General features: G+C 39.5%; 1 protein-coding gene across 2 annotated transcripts in view; it reads left to right on the top strand.

Annotated features, from left to right (window-relative positions):
* The window catches only part of ddx10 (DEAD (Asp-Glu-Ala-Asp) box polypeptide 10), a 171,011-nt gene that overhangs the window by 61,969 nt on the left and 86,825 nt on the right, over window positions 1–22,217 (top strand). For both annotated transcript variants that reach the window (XM_042334131.1, XM_042334132.1), the window contains exons 14-15: window positions 20,689–20,823; window positions 22,043–22,201. In XM_042334131.1, the coding sequence (XP_042190065.1) occupies window positions 20,689–20,823; window positions 22,043–22,201 (294 nt within the window). The remainder of the gene's footprint in view (window positions 1–20,688; window positions 20,824–22,042; window positions 22,202–22,217) is intronic.

Consider the following 22,217-nt stretch of genomic DNA (forward strand, 5'->3'; position numbering starts at 1 on the left):
CTAGTGCTAGTGGCGTTTGTACAATAGTTCTAGTTAATAATTTCTTCTGTATGCTTACCTTTGTATGAGGCACTTGATGTGTTCTGCAGTAATCTACAATGTCTCTATTGGTGTTTTTGGAACAGGACTACTGTACTACTGTCTTCCCAAATAAGGATCCTTGATGGTTTGCTCTGAAATAATAATATATAATAATATATAATCCTTGCATTTTATATAGCGCCTTATCACGTCTTCGAGACTTATCAAAGCGCATCACAGAATATATACTATAAAGTGAATTGAATGTATATTTTGTGGGTGAAATGTTGCAGCCAATCCTGCACACCAGTGTCCCACAAACAGTCGTAGATTGAGTGACCAAATTCTTCTTATATTTTAAGGATTTCTTACCCCCGGAAAAGTGCTTGACAATCGACTAACAACCGAGTTCCTACTTACTGCTGGGTAAACAAGGCGTGTGGAGTAAGGAAACTTGCCCAATGTTTTGCCCTGCCAGGAATCAATCCCAGGTCTCTCGCTTGCGAGGCAAGTGCTCCAGCACTGAGTTACTGGACTCCTATAAATGCTACTTTCTGGGTACAATAGATGCCAAAATCGATTCGCAAAACTGCAGCACTTAGGACTGGGTGACCTGGATTATGTCAACTATCATTCAATTTCAAAACTTTGTATCTCTGGTGGGGAGATGTGAGGCATTTAACTGAGATTGCAGATTCTTCTCCAGTGACCCATGGTTTAGGAGAAGGATAGGAATCTGGCCAAGAAAATATTCCTTGTTTTGATTGAAAAGCTATACTTCATGTATTATATTACACACAACATGGCAGTAGTGTTCCAATAGCTCTGTTAAGCATAGCCTCAACAATGCAAACAATATAAGTATATGTTATTGTTGCAATATTCAACAATAATAATCCTTGCATTTGATATAATGGCTTATTACGTCTTTGAGACATCTCAAAGCGCTTCACAGAATATACTGTAAAGTGAATTGGCTATATATTTTGTGGGCGAAACAATAATTGATCTGAAAAACATATGGTTCCCTGGACTATGAAGAACTTGGGGAAAGCCAATCCAACGCTCAACAGTATTCTATTCTTCTATTATTTTATCCCCAATGCTTACAAATCCTTCACGTTCCTGTAACTGCTGAACTGCAACTGCAGAACCGTGCGACAAACATCTGCACTGATCTTTTAAAAACAAATTGGAATTATTCTGAATAAAATGGTTTAGTTAATATTTATTGTAACAATTATAGTCAACTTGCAGGTTTTTTGTGTTTCATGTTATAGTGCTGGGCGATGTTGTGCAGTAACTTTATATTCTCTGAGCTTTTTGGTATTCATGTTCATGTGCACAGTTGGTTAGAGGTTCAACCCATAACAATTAGTTTCGCTCGGTGAAGGGCATTGTTTCACTTTAAGACTCAGATGCCTTATCTTGATTAAGGTAACTCCATTATACGACTTGTTGATTTTAAATCATTTTCATTATTCTGCATTTACAATGCATCATTTCAAATGCAGCATTAAAATGTGACTTTCCTTCTGACATTGAAAGAACCTTGTTCTGTAATATGCTAAGTTACTTAATATTTTGTGTAGAATCAACAAATTGAAAGACAAATTGTTCTGGCGCCAAAGATTTGCTGTATAATATTTACAGCAAAAAATTGCTTCAAAAATAATAAAAATAATAAATTGGTCACTCAATCCACGACTGTTTGTGGGACACTGCTGTGTGCAATTGGCTGCCGCGTTTTGCCCACAAAATGTACAGTCCATTCACTTTACAGTATATTCTGTGAAGTGCTTTGAGACGTCTCGAAGGCGTGATGAAGAGCTATATCAAATGGAAGGATTATTATTATTATTAAAAGTAATGGATAATGTGCGTAGGTTCAAAAGGGGATTTAAGGATTGGTATTTAAAATAATGGGGACGAATACAATATATATATATATATAACTGGGATTCACCAGAATCTGTTCTGTTGAATACTCTGCCATCTTATTTGTGACAGAGCTTGATGTGTGGTGTCGGGATGAGATTTTTAATGATTCGTTGGCGTATAACCCTAAGTTTTGAAGTAGATCATTGTTTAATACATTTGTTTTAAAAAACGTCCCTTCAGTTATTTTTATCCCCTATATAGTAAGAAATATGCCCTTAATTTGATATAACGCCTTTCATATTGAGAGGACGTTTTAGAGATTTAATGAGCAGTGACGTAACTATTTTGTAGCAAATGTGGCAGCCAATTTGTGCACAATAACATCCAGTCATGACAGATAGTCATGAAATGTAAAGTAGGTGAACGCAGCAGCCAATTTGTTAGCAACAGTGTCCTATAAACAGCCATGAAATGAATGACCAATTTACCTCAGAGATTGTTAGCCAGATTGCAATCTTTTTCTTTTTGAATAGTGCCATTAGATCTTTAATGTCCTTCTGAACAGGCAGACATCTTTGTGATATTATGTGATCTTTGCAACTATATTAGTAAAAGCTTAGAAGTGCTTCTCTTTCTCCCGCCTTCCCAATTGATTCAGTGGATAAATAAATCACCAGTTTTATTGAGCCAGTCCAGGAGGCTTCAGATTTCAATTCCTGGTGTAACCAAGAGTGTGGCAAAAAGAGGAGATGGTATAAATATGTTATTTGACTTTCGGTGGGTGTTTGATTAGTTACCGCTTGTGGCTAAAGAGTTGCAGAATCTCGGGCGCAGTGGCTGAAAACACAGCCGCCAATGGAGTAGTTGAGGGGACTAGGAACGTGCAGGAGGTCAGAACTGGCTGAGTGAAGTGGATTGGTAGAGGATACAGTGTATATTCACAAAGATGATAATGATGGTGTGCGGTTATAGTTATAAGCCTGGAGCGGTTTTGACTTAAAAATAATAATAATCTTTGTATTTGATATAGACCTTAACGTTGGAAGGATTACAGTGACACCATTTTTGTAAATGAACCCGGAGGGCAATTTTGACCATAGCATTGTTCCACAGCCCTGAAATGAATGACCAACTCTTATTTATTTCATTGGAGCAGAGAAGGTTGCAGGGGTAATGTGATAGAGGGGTTTAAAATAACGAAAGGGTTTGAGAGGATAAATGGTGAACTATTTCTGCTGGTAAGTGATTCAAGACCAAGAGGGCATGAATTTAAAATTATAACCAGGAGTGTTAACAGAGAAGTTCGGGAAGAAATATCTTTCAGAGATTGCAGAGTTTGGAATAATGCTGGAGCTGACTCAAATTAAGTATTTAAAAAGGAAATTGGATAAGTATATGTCAAGAAGGGGTGTTAGTTGGTACTAGGAAATAACTATGGATTAGGATACGCGGCTTCGTTGGAGGAGCAAACGTTTGACATTAATAATGGGGCAAATGAGCTACCGTGTAGTAGATTTATATAGTTTGTTGTTTTATTTGATCCCCACTGGAACAATGCTATATTTCATGATGATAGCTTGAGTTTATAGCATCTTTCAGTTATCAATAAACATTTGAATGCACTTAGAATTCTTAGAAGCAACGTGAATGTATATTCAAATTGGATAGCTAATCTGGACTAACAATATTTCATAGATGACAATGAGGTGACAGCTAATTAATTTGAAAATTTATGGATACATGTGATTAGATGAGAAATATAATAATATTAATAATAGTAATTCTCAAATTTGATAAAGTGCCTTATAAGACAGAATAACAGGGAGGAAGATGCCATATATATGAAATAGCATGGTCTTTTAGAATATGTAGGTTCCCACAGTCACCTTTGAGACGTGCTGTTGATGTGAAAACATTATATACATGCAAATTGTTATTCCTATGGGACTGTTCAGTTTTATGACTGGCATATAGGAAAATGGGAAGGGAATTATTCTCCTTCAGAAAGGACAATAAATTCTGTAGTAATTGGGTAATGTGTATTATAACAGAGCTCAGTGAGAAATGAATTGTTTACCATATTTTAAAAATTGATTTTAGAGTTGCTGAACCAGCATTTAATATATCCTTGGTGTTTCTGTTGGTTGGGCACCAGACTTAACACCAGAAGATTCTTGCTTCAAATCCCACTGGGTCCACACCAACTCTGCATTCTGTGCTTTTTCAAAGATCTCCCTTGGATCGACCAAATTAATTCCTGAATATGATAATAATCCTTGCATTTGATATAACACCTTATCATGTTAATAATAATAATATTTGTGGAGTCCTGTAACTCAGTGGTTAGAGCACTCGCTTTTCAATTCCAGGCAGGGCGAAACCTTGGGCAAGTTTCCTTACTCCACACGCCTAATAATAATCCCTCCCAAACCAAAAACAATAATAAATTGGTCGTTTTCAATCTACGACTGTTTGTGGGACATTGCTGTGCGCAATTGGCTGCCGCGTTCGCCCACAAATGTACAGTCAATTCACTTTACAGTGTGTTCTGTGAAGCGCTTTGGGACGTCCTCTCGACGTGAAAAGCGCTATATCAAATGCAAGGATTATTATTATTATCCTTGCATTTGATATAACACCTTTTCATGTTGTTCAGATGGCTGAAAGCTCGACTTGGCTCTCGTGTAGTGGGAGCCAAAACAATGGGACACATTCTTAAAAATTAGAGAGAGGGCAAACAGAACTGAGATCAATAAATATCACAAAACATTTGTGTAAATATAGAATGCTCTGCTCCAGGAAGCTTTAGCAGCCAAATTAGATAGTTATTTGAGGATTAAGGCTTATAGGGAAAAGGTGGGGAAATGGTATTTTAAAAAATCTGCCGTAATTTAATAAACTATCATAACAGGCTTGATGGGTCAGTGACCTTTATATTCCTAAATAAATAAGATCTGAGGAGAAATGTCCGAACAACAGCAACAACAAGATTACATTTGTATAGCGCCTTTCACGTCAGGAGGACGGGACTTGAAGGAGGCTAAGGAGGGGGTGAGGCGGAGTGATGGGGGGGATGGAATTCCAGAGGTTGGGGGCAGAGTGGCTGAAGGCTCTCCCGCCAATGATGAGGTGGGTGGGTGGGGTTCGTGAAATAGGTCGGAGCCGGCTGAGTGGAGGGAGCGGGCGGGTTGGTAAGGGGTTAGGAGGTCACAGAGGTAGGGTGGAGCGAGGCCATGTAGGGCTTTGTAGGTGAGGACCAGGATCTTGAACTGGATCCTCTGAAGGATAGGGAGCCAATGGAGTCGGGCGAGAATGGGGGAGATGGGGTCACGGAGTTTGGTGCGGGAGAGGACACGGGCTGCAGAGTCCTGGATTATCTGCAGCCTGTGGAGGAAGGAGTTGGGAAGGCCAACAAGCAGGGCATTTGCATAGTCGAGCCTGGAGGTGATGAAGGCATGAACAAGAGTTTCAGCGGCCTGAGGGGTGAGGTAGTGGTGGAGTTGGGCTGTTACGGAGGTAAGGGAAGGCAGAGCGGGTCATGGCTTGGATGTGGGGAAGAAAAGACAGGTGAAGCCAGGTCAGGTCAACAATAATCCGTGTATTGTTAATCCATTCAGCTTTGTCAAGTTCATCAATGAGACTCGGAATTGCCGATATTTCTTCAACCCTACCAGCAAAATCTCTGTGGGTAAAGTGATCCTTACTGACCAAGCAGAGTGGTTACCATTTTTCTTGTTGAAGCAGCATCTTTTCCAAATAATAGGACTTTGAATTTAATTAAAATTTACTTAAATGCATGAAGAGCAAACACCTGTTTTCAAATGCATTTTATATTTATTTACAATTGTTTTCAACTGAATAGCGATCAATGTGCGGCTATACTCATTTTAAAAGCAGACCTAGATTTCATCATGAAGAGTCAGCGGAAGTAATTGCAAACCAAAGGTATTGTGAAAAATGACCTAAAGGAAGATCAATTTTTTTTGCATTTAAAACTTAAAAGGATTAGGAATGCTGCACTATAATAATACATTAGTTTCATCAGAGGTGAACTGAAAAATTGAAGCAGAATGCTTCATTAGTCACATCAATGTTCCAATATTTTAGAATGAAATAAACAGATCTTCAATTAACAACTTTGAACATATTACAATGAATCAGGTTGACGTGTGTCTATATTTAGGTGTTCGTTTATCACCAATGTTGGAGTCGGTTGTGAAATCAATTTTACTCATTAAAGTACTACTATTAACCTGAACTACTGTAGTTAGAATGGAATACATGTCATTTTTAAACAATCAATTTTAATATGACAACACTTTTTAAGTGAAGTATTCATCAGGTTGCATTAATGTTCCCCAAAACAGGCAATCTTATTCATTTGTCCTCAGCAGAATGTAAGGCAGGTTCTTAAACACAGCAGTTGTAGATAGTACAAAGAAGAGTGCAGATCAACCTAGTTGGTTGGCCAATAAAATACATTTTCTTCATTGAATATTTCTTGATTTATGCCATAAATCAAGAAATATTCAATCAAGAAAAACTTGAAACACAATATTGTGTTACAACCCTCACTTAAGACTATGTGCAAATGTTCCATGAGTCACTTCCAGCCATGGATTGGTCATCACTGGTGCAGATGATTGCACCAATAGATTGTGAAGGCCATTATCTTCCAGAAGAATTTTAAGAACCAAATAAATAAATCAACATTACTTTTGAACTGCTTTTGTTGTTGTTAAAACATTTTCTGTGTACCTTAACAGAAATAAAACTGGAGAGATCTGTGCAGAATCGAGCAAAGCCCTCTCTTTATTTAGGATAAAATATGGAGACATGCTGTTCCTCTTTCCAGCAGGTGCTCCTGGCCTTTCCACTCAGGTCACGCAGACTTTGTGCATGGGAGGACCATATATTGGGAGTACAGCTGCAGCCTCTGTAGAGGATGAAATTGACCAGATTCTAGATAGTTTGGGACATATGTGTATTTGACTGCCAGGAAGGTGGAAGGCGAACTAGATGGATGTTGATCTATTTTGGCTAGCATTTCTTATGTTCTTAAAAGGTTTCTGATACATGTGGAAACCCATCACAATACGTAATCCAGAGTATCCAAACCAGAATTTGTTTTCCATGCATACCACATACACATGGAAAATCCTGTGTCTTTCCGGAGATTATTAGGCACGTGTTGGCAAGAGCCAAGGCCTCAGGGTGTGGTCTGGAAGGAGTGTCCTGAGATGGACACGCCCTGCTTCCTAATTCCAGGGAGTATTAGATCAGGTTGGCACAAGCCAAAGCCTTGGGATCCCAGAATGTGCGTTGGGTACTGCTGGAGTCTAACCAGCTAAAACCACATAGCTTCTCATTGAGGCCTTATAGGGCTAACAGGAGTCAAATAGGAAGAATATATGCTCTCACTGACCTCCAATTCCTGCTGAAGAGCCGGGCTGGCTGGTCTGTAATCAGCAGTGCTCAGGAACACTGCGGATCCACCTGGCTCAGGAATAGACTACTGAGGCGCCACAGAGGGCTGACTTGATTCTGACATTTCTTTGCTGATCTATTCACAAATAGGTGATCTGTAGCATTATCTGCCCAAATTAACTCGTCTCTTTATTCTAATATAGATAACACTGGAACAAGTCTCTTCATTTGAAAATGTGTTGGTGCTGACATTAAAATACATTATGTTGAGTAGGATCTCTCAAAAAATTATTTAATGGGATAGTCTGACCCTATGTAAATGCTGGCAGTACTTCTGTAAGTTGCTTGACTCAATATTTAAATAGGATTTCTCCTGTTTGACTGCGAAAGTCAGATTTAATAAGGTAGGGCATTTTTTTTCAATGGTATGTTAAAGTATGCTAGAAATATTCCTTTCATATTTGAGCTGTATTTTAACTTTTTTTCATTTTTCTGAACATGTTCATGGTGAAGTGAAGTATTTTTCTACTTTCATCTTTGAGGGAATTGCATTTTGTGACTGCTGTTTGACACTCTTGTGTAAAGTGTAATCCAGATTATTTATTTTATATTATATACATGTTTTTTTTACATAATATTTCTGATAATATATAATTTTTCCTCCTCTGCCATTTTTCAAGAATATTACAGCACAGAAGGAGGCCAATTGGTCCATCGTGCCTTTGCCGGCTCTTTGAAAGAGCTATTAACTTGTCCCACTCGCCCACTCTTACCCCATAGCCCTGCAGTTTTTTCCTTTTTAAGTACCTATCCAATTCCCTTTTAAAAACTATTATCCAATCTGCTTCTCCACCCTTTCAGGCAGTGCATTGTAGACTGTAACAACTCCCTGAGTAAAAAAACTCTCCTCGTCGCCTCGTCTCCTCACTGGTTCTTTTGCCAATTATCTTAAATCTATGTCCTCTGGTTACCGACCCATCCACCAAACGAAACAGTTTCTCCCTATCTACTGTATCAAAACCCCTCATAATTTTGAACACATATTAAAGCTCCCCTCAACCTTCTCTGCTCTAAGGAGAATAATCCCAGCCTCTCTAGTCTCTCCACATAATTGTAGTCCCTCATCCCTGTATCACTTTTTTAAATCTCCTATGCACCTTCTCCACGTCCCTGACATCTGTCCTAAACTGAGGTGCCAAGAATTGGACACAATGCTACAGCTGAGGCGTAAACGGCAACTTGTAAAGGTTCAACATAACTTCCTTGCTCTTGTACTCTGTCTCCATTTATAAAGCCAACAACAGCAACTTGCATTTATATAGCACACTTCACTGCGGGCAGCGTCTTGGAGCTTCACATTCCATATGCTTTTTTAACAGTTTTGTAAACTTGTCCTGCCACCTTCAAAGATTTGTATATATAAACCCAGAGGTCTCTCTGTTCCTGCTTCCCCTTTAAACTTGTATCATTTATCATATTTTGCCTCTTCTCATTCCTCCTCCCGAAATGCAACACTTCACACTTCTCTTCATTAAATTCAATCTGCCATGTGTCTGTCCATTTCACCAGTCTGTCTATGTCCTCCTGCAGTCTGCTACTATCTCCTCGCTGTTTACTACATTTCTTTGGGTCACCTGTGAACTTTAAAATTTTGCTCTCCTATACGTAAGTCAAAGTCATTAATGTATATTAAAAAGAGCAGTAGTCCTAATACCAACCATTTTGGCTCCCAATTTTCTCTCCTTCCCTATCCTGAACGTGTTTGATCTCTTTTCCTTTCACTTGAGTGCAGGTGCTGTTTTCCCTTATTACATTGGCCAAGTGGATTATTTATTTGTCAGTCTCAACTGTGAATATTAGCAGGCTCTTCAATTATTGGGCCAATCCTGTCCTGACTCCCAATGTTCACATATGCATACCTTGCAGTGTTTAGGAGCAGGAATCCTGGTTAGTGTTCCATCCTTAACTATAGAGAGTTAAGGTCAACTGTACCGGCCCACTAAGATGAATTGAAAGTTTCATTTTGTGAATATCAGATTGTAAATTAACGGTGAGGATGACAAATCGCAGGCCATCAGAGGCCAGTTGGGAAAATTGCTGAATATTGCATTGTAGATAGACCCTATTCTTACGGGTGTCACCTGGCAGTCACACTTCATCCATACGAGTAAAAGATTTATTTAAGCTCTCTAGAATTTATTTTTAAAAAATCTTATGAATGGCATACAGCTACCTTTGAAGATAATGTTTTGGAAAGTGTCTCACTCCAGTCATAACCTCTGCAGCTCTGTGTGGTTATGCTTACACTTTTATGCTGTTTTGATTATGCTAAATGCATGTTTTCATACTGAAGAAAAAATGATAATAATAATTTTACATTTAATAAAGCGCTTTTCACGGTCTTCTAGACGTCTCAAAGTACTTCACAGAATATGCTGTAAAGTGAAATGACTGTATATTTGTGGGCAAAACGCGGCAGCCAATTGCACACAGCAGTGTCCCACAAACAGTCTTGGATTGAAATCAATGAAAAGCATGCCACGTGCTATGATTCTTTATGGGAAGAACATATGGGGAAGCACAAAGTGAATAGGAGTGGCCTGTGCCAACTGAGCGAGCACGCACGATTAAAATGGTCTTGTCCGACTCCTCAAACACCAGCAAAAAAAAAAACTTGGAATTATTTTCTGTCTGCTGATACTCACATTAGCCATCTGCTTCTGCCATATGAAGCGTCCATTGCACGGGGCTGCACCCACAATTGGTTCTGGGCATAATGGCTCTGAAAGTACATTAAAGCTTAAAGTAGATGATTTTTTTAAAATGAACATTCACAAAGCTTTGCTTTGTATTAATGAAACACCCCAGGGTAATAGATGTCATCTCATCTTACTCAGATTTGTGAGACTGGACTCGACTATCTTGCTAGTTAATTAAACGATCAATAGTGCATGTTCCTTTGACTGTTTTCTTTGTGTGCGTGTGTGTTCAGCATGTGCTTGTGCAATAATTCAGTTCAAAATAGTTCTAGGAAACTTTAGCAGTTTATAAAAATGGCCATGTGTTTCGCTCAATATTTGATGAAAGCTAGCTGGCAATAGGTTGCTCAATTGGTAGCGCTTTCACCTCAAAAGGTTGTGGGTTTAGGCCCCAAATCGGGACTTAAGCTGATATACCAGCCTTGTGCTCGAGTGAGGTCCTGCAGGAGCACTGCACTGAAGAAAGTTCGATCCTTGGATCAAATGTTAAATTGAAGTCCTGTCCACTCGTCCCGAGACACTGATTAGAAAGAGAAAGAAGTTCCTCCCAACTCTGCTCAACAAGCCTCCAGATAAAGTGGCCATTACCTTTTCATTTGTGAAAGCTCTTAAAATGCTTGCCCTGTTTACCTAGAAGTAGAGGTTGAGAGTAATGACTGTAGATGGCTTTGAGACATGTTGATGTACTCAGGTGTTATGAGAATATGTTATGAGTTTTTTTTTAATTGTGTTAACGCTGCTTGTACTAAGTTTATGGGTCCCAAATGGCTATCGTATGCCCATGATAACCATTCAATAGGTTGTCTTTTTGCCAAATTTTTTCCCCTATTTTTACCATTTATTCATGGAATCGATGAACAGGAGCTCACTTTAACATCTTATCCAAAGGTTGGGAATTCTGATAATGTCGTGCTTTCTCGATACTGCCAGGGTATGAGTACATTTTGTTCCTGTGGTATCTACTGGTTGAGCTGGCTTAATTTTAACTGAGCCAGAGGTCAACATGCTCAGTGAGAGTAAGCAGTGAATGTTGAGTATAAACACTGAAATTGCTTAAAACAAACCCCTGAAAATCAGAAGCCCTAACTATGTTTTATAGGGCTTAAATTTGTAATGGCTCTGTTAGGTCAACTTGTTTTAAGGTTAGCGACAGACTGTCTTCTCATAAGAACTCCAAATCTTGAACATGGCAAAAGGCTGTCCCTGCTTATTGGTCTCTTCTCAAGCTATGATGCATTTCTCTCTGATTTACCATTCAGTTCAGTGAAATAAACTGTTTGAGATGTGACTGTTGTGGGACATTGCTTTGTGCAGTTGGCTGCCATGTTTCACCCACAAAATATACAGCCAATTCACTTTATTCTGTGAAGTGCTTTGAGACGTCTCGAAGATGCAATAGGGAGCTACATCAAATGGAAGTATTAATAATGATGCGTTTAATATGTACGGCTTTATTTTCTTTTTATTATGCTGCCTTGAAATCTCAGAATGAAATGATCAGTATCTGGCTATAAAATTAACACTACAATAAATAATATAAATATTAGTTACTGCAAATAATGCCATCGTATCCAAGATAAGCTCTCTTAAGACATTATCCTTCGTGAAGGATACTATATAAATGCAAGTTATTTTTGTTGTATCTCTGAAAAACAAAGTTTTCATGTTACAATATTTTTTGTATTCTAATTCTCAGATCATGAAAGTTGGAAAGTTGCCACATTAGGGAAATAATACAAGTCATAATTTTATTTGTCCAACTGTGTAAAATAATCAACTGGGATATTGAATGGATTCGGAATAATGGGTAAAGGTTCCTTCTGGGTGATTTCTCAATTACTGTGTTATAGCCAGAAAATCATATTGTCAACAAAAAGTTTTGCATTGCGGAGTTGGCAGGAATCTTTAGTGTAAATTACTAGTAGCTTAGTATTGTTAAATAAACACTAAAGCAAAATAAAATTGAGAGTAATGAAATTTTCCCACAAAATATACAGTCAAATCACTTTACAGTATATTCAGTGAAGCACTTTGAAACGTCTCAATGGCATAATATGGCACTATATCAAATGCAAGAATTAATATCTGGATTAATAAACAGAAAATGCACAGCAGATGGATCAGCTCCTGAAAGCAAAACACAAGTTAACATTTTGTGTGGAACCCTTCATCCAAATTGAACGGATTGGCCTGGAGACGCACTTTTACAGGATTTAACTCTTAAAGTCCTGCCTGTACTTGTGGAATTATAGGTACATGAGGGACTGCAGGTACTGAAGGCCACAAATTCAAATGGGATTCTGGGTCAGGTATGGTGGAACCTCGCCTTGTTGAAGCCTAAGTAATAATGGTATATTTTTGTTTTTTAAAACTGATGATGATCAAAATCAAGAACTCACTAAGGCATTGGGTAGTCCCATAATACAGTCGTGGACTTCTACTGAATGGGAAGCATTGAATACAGATGCGAGGAAATGAATGTAAATGTATACAGGATCACAAAATTAGTTTAGATGAAGAACACAACAACAAGATTTAACTTTTAGAGCGCCTTTCACGTCGGGAGGACGTCCCAAGGCGCTGGACAGTTGGGTCAGGACCTGAGCAAGGGGGAAATGGTCAGGGTGAGGGGAGGGAGGGAGGGAGTGAGGAGGGGTTACAGAATCGAGAGGGGAACTGAAGGCACAGTCAAAGAGAAAGGTCTTGAGATTGGCCTTGAAGGAGGAAAGGGAGGAGGCAATGCAAAGGCACTGGGGGATGGAGTTCCAGAGCCTGGGGGCTGAGAGGCTGAAGGCCCGGCCACCGATGGTAGGGCGGTTGGGGCGGGGTATGTGGAGCAGACCGGAGCCAGAGGAACGGAGGGGGATAGTAGGTCGGAGAAGTAGGAGGGAGCAAGGCCGTGAATGGCCTTGTAGGTGAGGATGAGGATATTGAATTCGATCCTCTGGGATGGGGAGCCAGTGGAGGCGAGCGAGGGTGGGAGTGATGTGGTCGCGAAGCCTGGTGCGGGACAGTACACGAGCTGCAGAGTTCTGAATGACCTGCAGCTTGTGGAGGGAGGTGGCGGGAAGGCCGGCGAGGAGAGAGTTCCCATAGTCCAGCCTTGAGGTGATAAAGGCGTGGACCAGAGTTTCAGCAGTGTGAGGGGTGAGGTAGTGCCGTAGTCTGGCGATATTTCGGAGGTGATGGAAGGCGGTGCCAGTTGTGGTGCGGATATGAGGGAGAAAGGACAGCTCAGGGTCGAACAAAACGCCGAGGTTCCTGACTGGCTTTGAGCGGTGGAGAGTGCAGCCTTGGATGCTGATGGTGTCAGCGCCTGAGGTGCGGAGGCGCTGACGTGAGCCAATCAGGAGGGCCTCAGTTTTGCGCACTTTGAGCTGAAGAAAGTTGTCTCTCGTCCAGGACTCGATGTCGGACAGGCAGACTGTCAGGACATCGGTGGTCGTGGAGTTGAGGGTAGAGGAGGAAAGGTAGAGTTGGGTGTCATCTGCATACATGTGGAAGTTAACCCCATGTCTGCAGATGATGTCACCAAGGGGGAGCATATAGAGGGTGAAGAGGAGGGGACCAAGGACAGAGCCTTGAGGGACACCGCACGAGACAGTGCGGGGGCTGGAGGAAAAGCCGTTTGTGCAAGAAGTGCTCATCGGCCCATCTGATTCCCGTCCTTACAGAATACCGACCACTACAGCATCAAGAAGTTTTTTTTAAATGTGTCCAGAGTGCTGGCCTACACCATTCTTCCTGGCAATCTGTTCTAAGTGGTTAATTACCCTTTGGATAAAGAAACTCTTCCTGGTGTCTGTCCTGAAATTTGCCTTTGCAACATTGAACCTATGTCCTCTTATTCTACTGTCTTGGTGCATCCAAAAGTATTTTTTTAGGTTAAATTATTCAATTCGCTTTAAAATGTTATATCTCTATTAGGTCCCCTCTGAAATGTCTTCTTTCAAAATTGAAATCCCTAAGTTCGTAGTATATACCTCTAACTTTGGAGATCACCAGAAGGTGGTGGTACAGGGAATGTCATCAGGCTGGGAGAATGTGACCAGTGGAGTTCCACATGGGTCTGTTTTGGGACTGCTTTTATTTAACATCTTCATAAACGACCTCGAGCTAGGAGTCACAAGCCCAGTGGCTAAATTTGCAGATGACACGCCGCTAATGAAGGTGGTAGACTGCAAAGATGAACAGGATAGATTACAGGAGGACTTAAACATTCTTGAGAATTGGGCAGATCGATGACGGATAAAATTTAATGTAGAGAAATGCAAAGCGCATGGCGGGAAAAATCCAGGAAGGGGACTATTATTTAAATGGTAAGAAAATAATCTGTGCAGAAAATAATAATCCTTGCATTTGATATAGAACCTGGGGATCCTGATTAATGATAAAATTAAGTTATCCCAATAGTGCTCGGTGGCAGTGAGTAAGGCAAACCAGATGCTAGGTTGTATTAAAAAGGGCAATATTGAGCCAAAATAGTGGGGTAATCCTGCCACTTCATAAATCACTTGGAATTTTGTGTGCAGTTTTGGTCACCACAATATAAAAAGGATATTGCAGTGAATGAGAGGATACAGAGGAGGGCAGCCAAAATGATTGTGGAGTTGGAGGGACTGGATTACGAGGAGCGATTAGATAAACAGAGAATGTTCACACTGGAGACGAGAAGGTTGTGATTATGGTCTTTTAAGATTCTGAAGGGAACAGATAACGTAGACCATGGTAAGCTGTTTTATCTTGTACTGAACCTTAGAATCAGAGGACATGGCCTAGTTAAGGGAAGTAAGTTCAGAACAAATCTGTGGTAACGCTGCTTCAGTGAGAGGGCAGTAAACTTATGGAACAGGCTCCCTAGTGGAAGCAGAAAAGATTGTTTCAAGAACAAATTAGATAGATCTCTGCTAGAAAATAATATCTCGAGATATAGTGTAATTTGGGACACGACCTGTCAAGGGACTGGAAGGTGAAGAAGATGGACCTTCATGGCTGTTTGTGGGACTCTGCTGGTACAAATGTATGATGTGTTTGATGATAAAAGCAGTCCCTACATTTACAGTAATTGTGAAGCCTTTTGAGATGGGATAATGTTTTATAAAAATGCAAGTTCTCTTGGGTGTTTAGAGTGCATCAACAGCCACATTTTCCAATTTCACTTGTACCCAATTATGATTCTTTATGAAAATGTCAGAGTGAAATCAATTTATCACCCGTGGAGAATATATTGCTGGCCACAGCTTACCATTGTTGATATTTGGTTGTTATAAATCAATGGCTAACTAAAGTCCAATTTTTCAGCAGATGATTCTAACACCTTGTGTTGCACCAATTGACTTGCGGGGGGTGGGGGGGAGTGGTGACTGCACATTTTAAGAGCTCTCACGTTCTGTGATTCTAAAAGAACATTAGTGTTTATTTTAACATTATGTTTGTGTTCAGTGCCAGTTCAGACGAGGCGTTAATTTAGCTGAATTATGCTGTGTTGTCACATAGTGAATTAAAATGATTTAAATGATACAAATTTATCGAAGTAGACACACATTTGATGAAACTGTATTTTTCTTCCTCTAAATTTGGCAGTGTTTGCTGTGCTACAGTTCTATGTATGTAGAAGTGGCTCTTCAACACCTTGCGTAAGAGGCTCTTAAAATTTGAGCCTGAGTAGGTCTTCCAGTGTTTTAATAAACTATGATACCAATGTGCAACTAGATGTCACTGAATACTTATTGGAGTGATCTTTTTTCTTTCATTTCTCCTCCTTATTCCCTTAGCCTGAAGCAATCTGCTAGAGCAAACTAGCTTACCCACTGTCATTGTGGTTGAGATCAGCTAATATCACAGATCAGGCATCCATTTGTTATGTAAGATAAACACTTTAATAGTTTAGCAAATTAATTTGATTTCAAACGTGACGTTGCATGATCCTGGTGGATTGGCAATTTATTTCTCCTCATGATTCTTGATTTGAATCTAGCCCAGCTGTTTGCACTTTGTATTTGCATTTGAGATGTTTCATGCTCTGGCCATTTTGAGATAAACATTTCAAATCAGTTCCCTTTAAGCTTGGGCTACAACACAAAACTGCTCTTAATTACCACAAATTGCTGATCTCATTCTGATCTGACATATGGATGACTAGTATTTGGCAATGGGGGAAAAAATCTCATGGGTACAATAATAGTGTCCTAATAATAATAATAATCCTTGAATTTGATATAGCGCTTTTCACGTCAGGAGGACGTCCCAAAGCGCTTCACAGAATACACTGTAAAGTGAATTGACTGTATATTTGTGGGCGACTGCGGCAGCCAATTGCGCACAGCAATGTCCCACAAACAGTCGTAAATTGAAAATGACAAATTTATTATTGTTTGGGGTTTTTGGAGAGATTATTAGGCGTGTGGAGTAAGGAAACTTGCCCAAGGTTTCACCCTGCCTGGAATTGAACTCAGGTCTCTCGCTTGCAAAGCGAGTGCTCTAACCACTGAGCTACAGGACTTATGAGGCTAGGGCAGTGAAAAGAGGATTTTTCTCAGTACACGCCTTTTGCTGTATTTAACCAGGTAGTTCTCAATGCTGATACTCATTCCATTCCAAAGCTTTCCATTCTGTAGCGCTGATATGACTAACTTGAAGAGCAACCAAATTTTTTTTAACAATCAATTGTTTTATTTTCCTGAGGCAAATGTTTCTTACTAGTTTACTGGATAACCTACTCTGTATTGCAGTTTTTTGGCATACATTTGCTTCAACACTATTCTCCAGTAGTTTGGAGTTCCTCAATGTAGGAATACAATTAAATTGCAAAAGCTAGCAATTAGATATTAAATAGAAAACCAGGTTAACGTTTGGGATAAGACCCCAATTAGCACATTGATGAATGACTTGACTATGCATTTCCTAGATACTAATCTCTGTTGGCATTATTAGACTACATTATACTTGGTTAAAATGCTGGTGCCTCACTGATTAATTTTGAATTCAATGGTCAACATTATTCTCCCGTAGGAGGCAATAAGCAGACATTTACTTTTCTTAAAATTATGATTAATAAATGAGTAATAAATTATTTTAATGGTTTATGAAACGACAACACCATAAGCAAGTACATATAATTTTTTTTTACAACCAACAAGTGAAAATGCTGCCATCAAATCCATTATAAAGGGCGAGGGGGAAATACAGTCTTCACAGCCAAGATAATCTAGCAGGATAGCTGTATATCAGACGCGGTTTTGGGGGCAGGGAGAAATAGTCTCACTGAGAGGCATATGAATCTCCTGGCAGATTGCTACGGCTAGTTTTTCTTTGAACAGCTAGACATAAGGACAACACTATTTTGGTAGTGTTGTCCTTATGTCTCATACAATAAAGTTGTGATACTTCACTGTAAAAATCCTGGGAAGCGCTTTATGATGTCCTGATGTGAAAAGTGCTATCTATGTTAAATGCTAAGATTCTTTTTTTACAATGGATTTTCTACAATGGGAGTCCTCATAGCAGAGTGAATTGATAAATTGTGAAAGAGGTAGTTAGTTATGTAACCTAGATGGAAAAGCACTGCAGTCTTTTTTTTCCTGAGTTCCTTTATGCATTGTGGAGGATTGGGTGCTTTTGTAATACAAGCAATACGTTTAATTTTATAAGGTTACAAGACACCTGCCTCCACCCCCACCAACATTTTGAATACATGCACAACAGAGAGCTTGGAGCCTCTGATTCACAATTGTGCAGTGCTGCGCCATATATCAGGCCTTCCCTGCGATCTGCATAAATAGAATTGTCAGACATCAAGATAGCATACCAATTTTCTTCAGTCATCTGTACATTGAGGTCAATCACCCATACCTCTTCGGAATGGAACCAGCTTCTGTAAAAAAGTTTGCGGTCAAAAGCAGAATTATTTATAAAGGACTGAAGAGTAGGATATAATTGAAGGGTACGAAGGGAGTCTTGTAAAATCCCCATCACTAATAGAAGAGAAAGAAAGATGCCCTTTGTGCAATATCTGATTTATTCTTCAGGGGAGAACAATGGGAATGTCCCATCGGATAAGTAACTGGATTACGTTTAAGAATTACATTTTTTTAAAATAAGAGGCAAGATCTCAGTGGTCCTTGTCATTGCTACGGTATGATATGGGAGTTTACATTCAGCCATTTGACTAATTAAAAAATAATCTGTTTGGGTAAAGCTAATACAGTTTGTGGGATTTTGCACTAATCTGTCTCTGTTGGCTCAGACTGCGTCTGTCTACGGAATGTGTGATGCATTAATAATTGCATTTTAATGTGAACCGAATTGCAAATCTGAATAGTTTATTCAAGAGCCTATGCTTCCAGTATATTTCCTTGTACTCTAAGAGAGTACTATAACATACCGCAACCATACCATATGAAAGATTGCTAGTTGTCTTCTGATCACTAACTAGATCTCAAAATTTTACAAATACTAATTGAATTTTGGGGAAGGTTAAATTTGATTCACTAGTACCGGATGTACCATTTATGTATGTAGACATTTTAGTAGCTCTGCTTTGTTTAAGTTGCATTGTTTGTCTCACTAATTGTAAAATTGACTCAAGCTTGAGCAAACTTTGGTTTGTATTTGGTTCACTACTATATGCTAAATTTAGCATTATTTTGCATGAATTTTTTTTGCAAGTATTGTTCCCATGACATTCAAGATGGTTATCTGTTATTGTGTTGATGCCATCATAATTATCTAACAGTTTAATCCTAAATTGGAGATGCAGCTATTTACTTTGTGTAGACCAAAACATTAATTTTAGATTATGTAGTTTTTTTAACTTTTCTGAGATTTCTAATTAATAACCTGTTATTCAAATACTGTCGTATGAAACTAGGTATGAAAAGGGCAGAAAAAGTCTTTTTTTCCTTATTGAAAAACTTATGTGAAGAGCTATAAACTACAGTGCTGAATATCACCAGAGTTGAAAAGAATTAGAAAGGAGTGAGATAAATCAAGAAGTAGCACTTTTGTGACACCAGGTTCAGGGTTTGAAAGCACTTTGATTGTTAGAGGAAGGGAAAATTAGATGTCAGAGAGAAATGTGATGATAAATCTTCATAGATCTTCAGTGAATTTTGTATTTAGGACACAGTGCAGCAATGCACATGTATTTTTCACAATATGATCTGAAAGAAATAATAGAATCGAGGCAGCTGAATAGGAAAAACTACAGTGAAAATGTTGGAACCCCATGCCCCTCACGCCGACTCATGAGATCATCACTGCACCAATCGGAGATACCCTTACAATAGAATTCTTAGGGCTAGGGTGAAGTACATGAGGTTTTTCTTATGCATCTTATGTCTAGAGGTGATTTTTGCTGTGGTTTATAACCCCAATGTTACGATTGCCATTTAACTTTAATGTGCACCCCAAACCCCATGCGATCAAATTAAAGATTCCCATTATCACTTTCAAATGCTACCATGATCTCGCTCCGCATTACCTAGCATGTTCTTACTTCCCTGGCCATGTTTGTACTCCCCTGGCCACTCCCTCCACTCAGAAAACTCTGGTCTCCTTCATGTTTTCTTCCTCACCATATATGGACGAGCCTTTAGCCACTCTGCTGCCCTTCTCTGAAACTCAAGTCCCCTTCTTCAAAACCCACCTTAAGACTATTTTCTACTGAGCCTTCGGTCACTCACCCCCCCCCCCCACCCCCAATACACACAGAGCTTTTTGCCATGCTTAGGCCCCCAGTCAGCTATATAAAGCTCTTCGAGGCATCCTTCTGGCAAAATATAAATTGGCGTGTTACCATAGTTCGCATTAGAATTCAGTTTACATTTATAAAGCATGTGTCCCATCTCCCCCATTCTCGCCCGACTCCATTGGTTCCCTATCCTTCAGAGGATCCAGTTCAAGATCCTGGTCCTCACCTACAAAGCCCTACATGGCCTCGCCCCATCCTATCTCTGCGACCTCCTAACCCCCTACCACCCGCCCGCTCCTTCTGCTCAGCCGGCTCTGGCCTGCTCCACCCCCGACCCACCCGCCCCACCATTGGCGAGAGAGCCTTCAGCCACTCTGTCCCCAACCTCTGGAATTCCATCTCCCAATCAGTCCGCCTCGCCCCCTCCTTAGCCTCCTTCAAGTACCGCCTCAAAACCCTCCCCTTCGACCGCACCATCGGCCACCCCCCTTCCCCTCCTTCTCCTGCCCTGATCCCAACTCGGGTCTGAAATGCTGAACGCTGTCCAGCATCTTGGGACGTCCTCCCGATGTGAAATGTGCTATACAAATGTAATCTTGTTGTTGTCAGATTGGGACTGGCTCAGTCCTGGGATCCATTACTGTAAAGCGCTCTGAGACGCTGTCCGGCGTGGGGGGGCGCTATATAAATCCAAGTTGTTGTTGTTGGGAGCATTGAGCCTAATCCAGGCAGGGTTTGATTCCACAAAGCAAAGCGCGTTTGCTCAAACACACAGTCACTACACTTCACAGTATATCCTGTGAAGTGCTGTGAGACATCATCCCGACATGAGAAGCACCATATTATTAACTGGATTATTATTATTAACTGTATTATTATTAAAATCTCATTGTGCTTAATTGTTCACAGGAATGTGAAAAAGAAGAAATGCAGAAAGCAAAAACAAAACCTGTTCCCAAAAATCCAAAAATCAAGGAAGCAAAGAAGATCTTAAGGAAAAAGTTAATAGTGAATACAAAAGTCACTTTTGATGAAGCTGGAAAGGTGAGTTTGAAAGGAGAAAATCTAGATCTGTAGATACTTGCATAGATTTTATCCATGCCAATCAAACGTGTGACAATTTTTGTCAAATGCATTTTGTATCATCTTATTCCAACTCAAATAAATTCAATTGAAATACTAGATAAGTAAGATATAAGAAAGGAAACAGTCCTTGGGTAGTGTTGCATATGCTGATGATATTGCAGTACAAATTTTGTAGAAACCTTAACTATATCAAAATCTTGCGAAATGGGAATTCTTCCAATTACCAAATGAATTTGGAGCCTCCCTTTTCTGAGGATATTCATTGGTTATGTTATAAAAATGTATTTTTAAAATTTTAAACACATAAGTCAGAATGGATGTGCAAAAGGGCATTTATCTTATCACAAGATCAAGGCTGTTCCTTCTAAAATCATCTATCCACCTCGGTCTTGAAAATATGAATGAATGCAGCATCCATAACCTTTTGGGAGAGAGAGCTCAGATTTCCACTATCCTTTGGGTAATTTTAAGATTATGCCCTTGTTTTGGATTCCCCATCAGAAGAAATAGTTTCTCTGTTTCTACCCTATTGTACCCCTTATTATTTTAAAAACCTTTTAGATCACCCCTCAACCTTCTAAACTTGGGAATACAGACCAAGTGTATGCAGCCTATCCTCATAATTTGGCTTGTGAAGCAGGCTGGTAAGGTTTTAGAAGGCTGCAGAGGTAGGGTGGGCCAAGAACTCTCAGTACAATAAACTGTATAGTATAATATACTATAAAACAGTAATAATGATGATAATAATCCTTGCGTTTGATACAGCGTTTTCAAGTCTTCTAGCCATCTCCAAGCGCTTTACAGAATATACTCTAAAGTGAATTGACTGTATTTATGGGCGAAACACGGCAGCCAATTGCGCACAGCAGTGTCCCACAAACAGTCATGGATTGAAGTATAACTCATAATGCACAATATTTATCCAGGCCCCTTTTAAATGTGGTGGTTGACCTGTGTTATATATAACAATATTGTATTGTCAACCTACTTACTGCCTAGATTTCTCATCACCCATATATCATTCATGTATAGTATGAACATGGCTTTTAAGTAAATACTTCCTACCAATGTGGCTCTTCACTGTAAGAGGTTTTGATTCAATATAATATCAATTAATGGTTCAATAATACTGTTTTTTTCCACCTTTTAACATTTGACGACCTCTTAAATCCTCAAGATGGTTCAGCTGTGGCCACCAGTACAGAAAAGCAAAACGAATGATGACCAGGATGATGACTCGGGAGGACTAAACGTGGAAAAAGCAATCGAGAGACTGCGCGAGGAGGACAAATATGACAAAGAAGCTTACAGGAAAAAAGTAAAAGAAAAACACAAGGTAAGTAATATTCTTC

This window comes from Callorhinchus milii, unplaced genomic scaffold (assembly GCF_018977255.1).
Source record: "Callorhinchus milii isolate IMCB2004 unplaced genomic scaffold, IMCB_Cmil_1.0 Scaffold4, whole genome shotgun sequence".
Lineage (NCBI taxonomy): Eukaryota > Metazoa > Chordata > Chondrichthyes > Chimaeriformes > Callorhinchidae > Callorhinchus > Callorhinchus milii.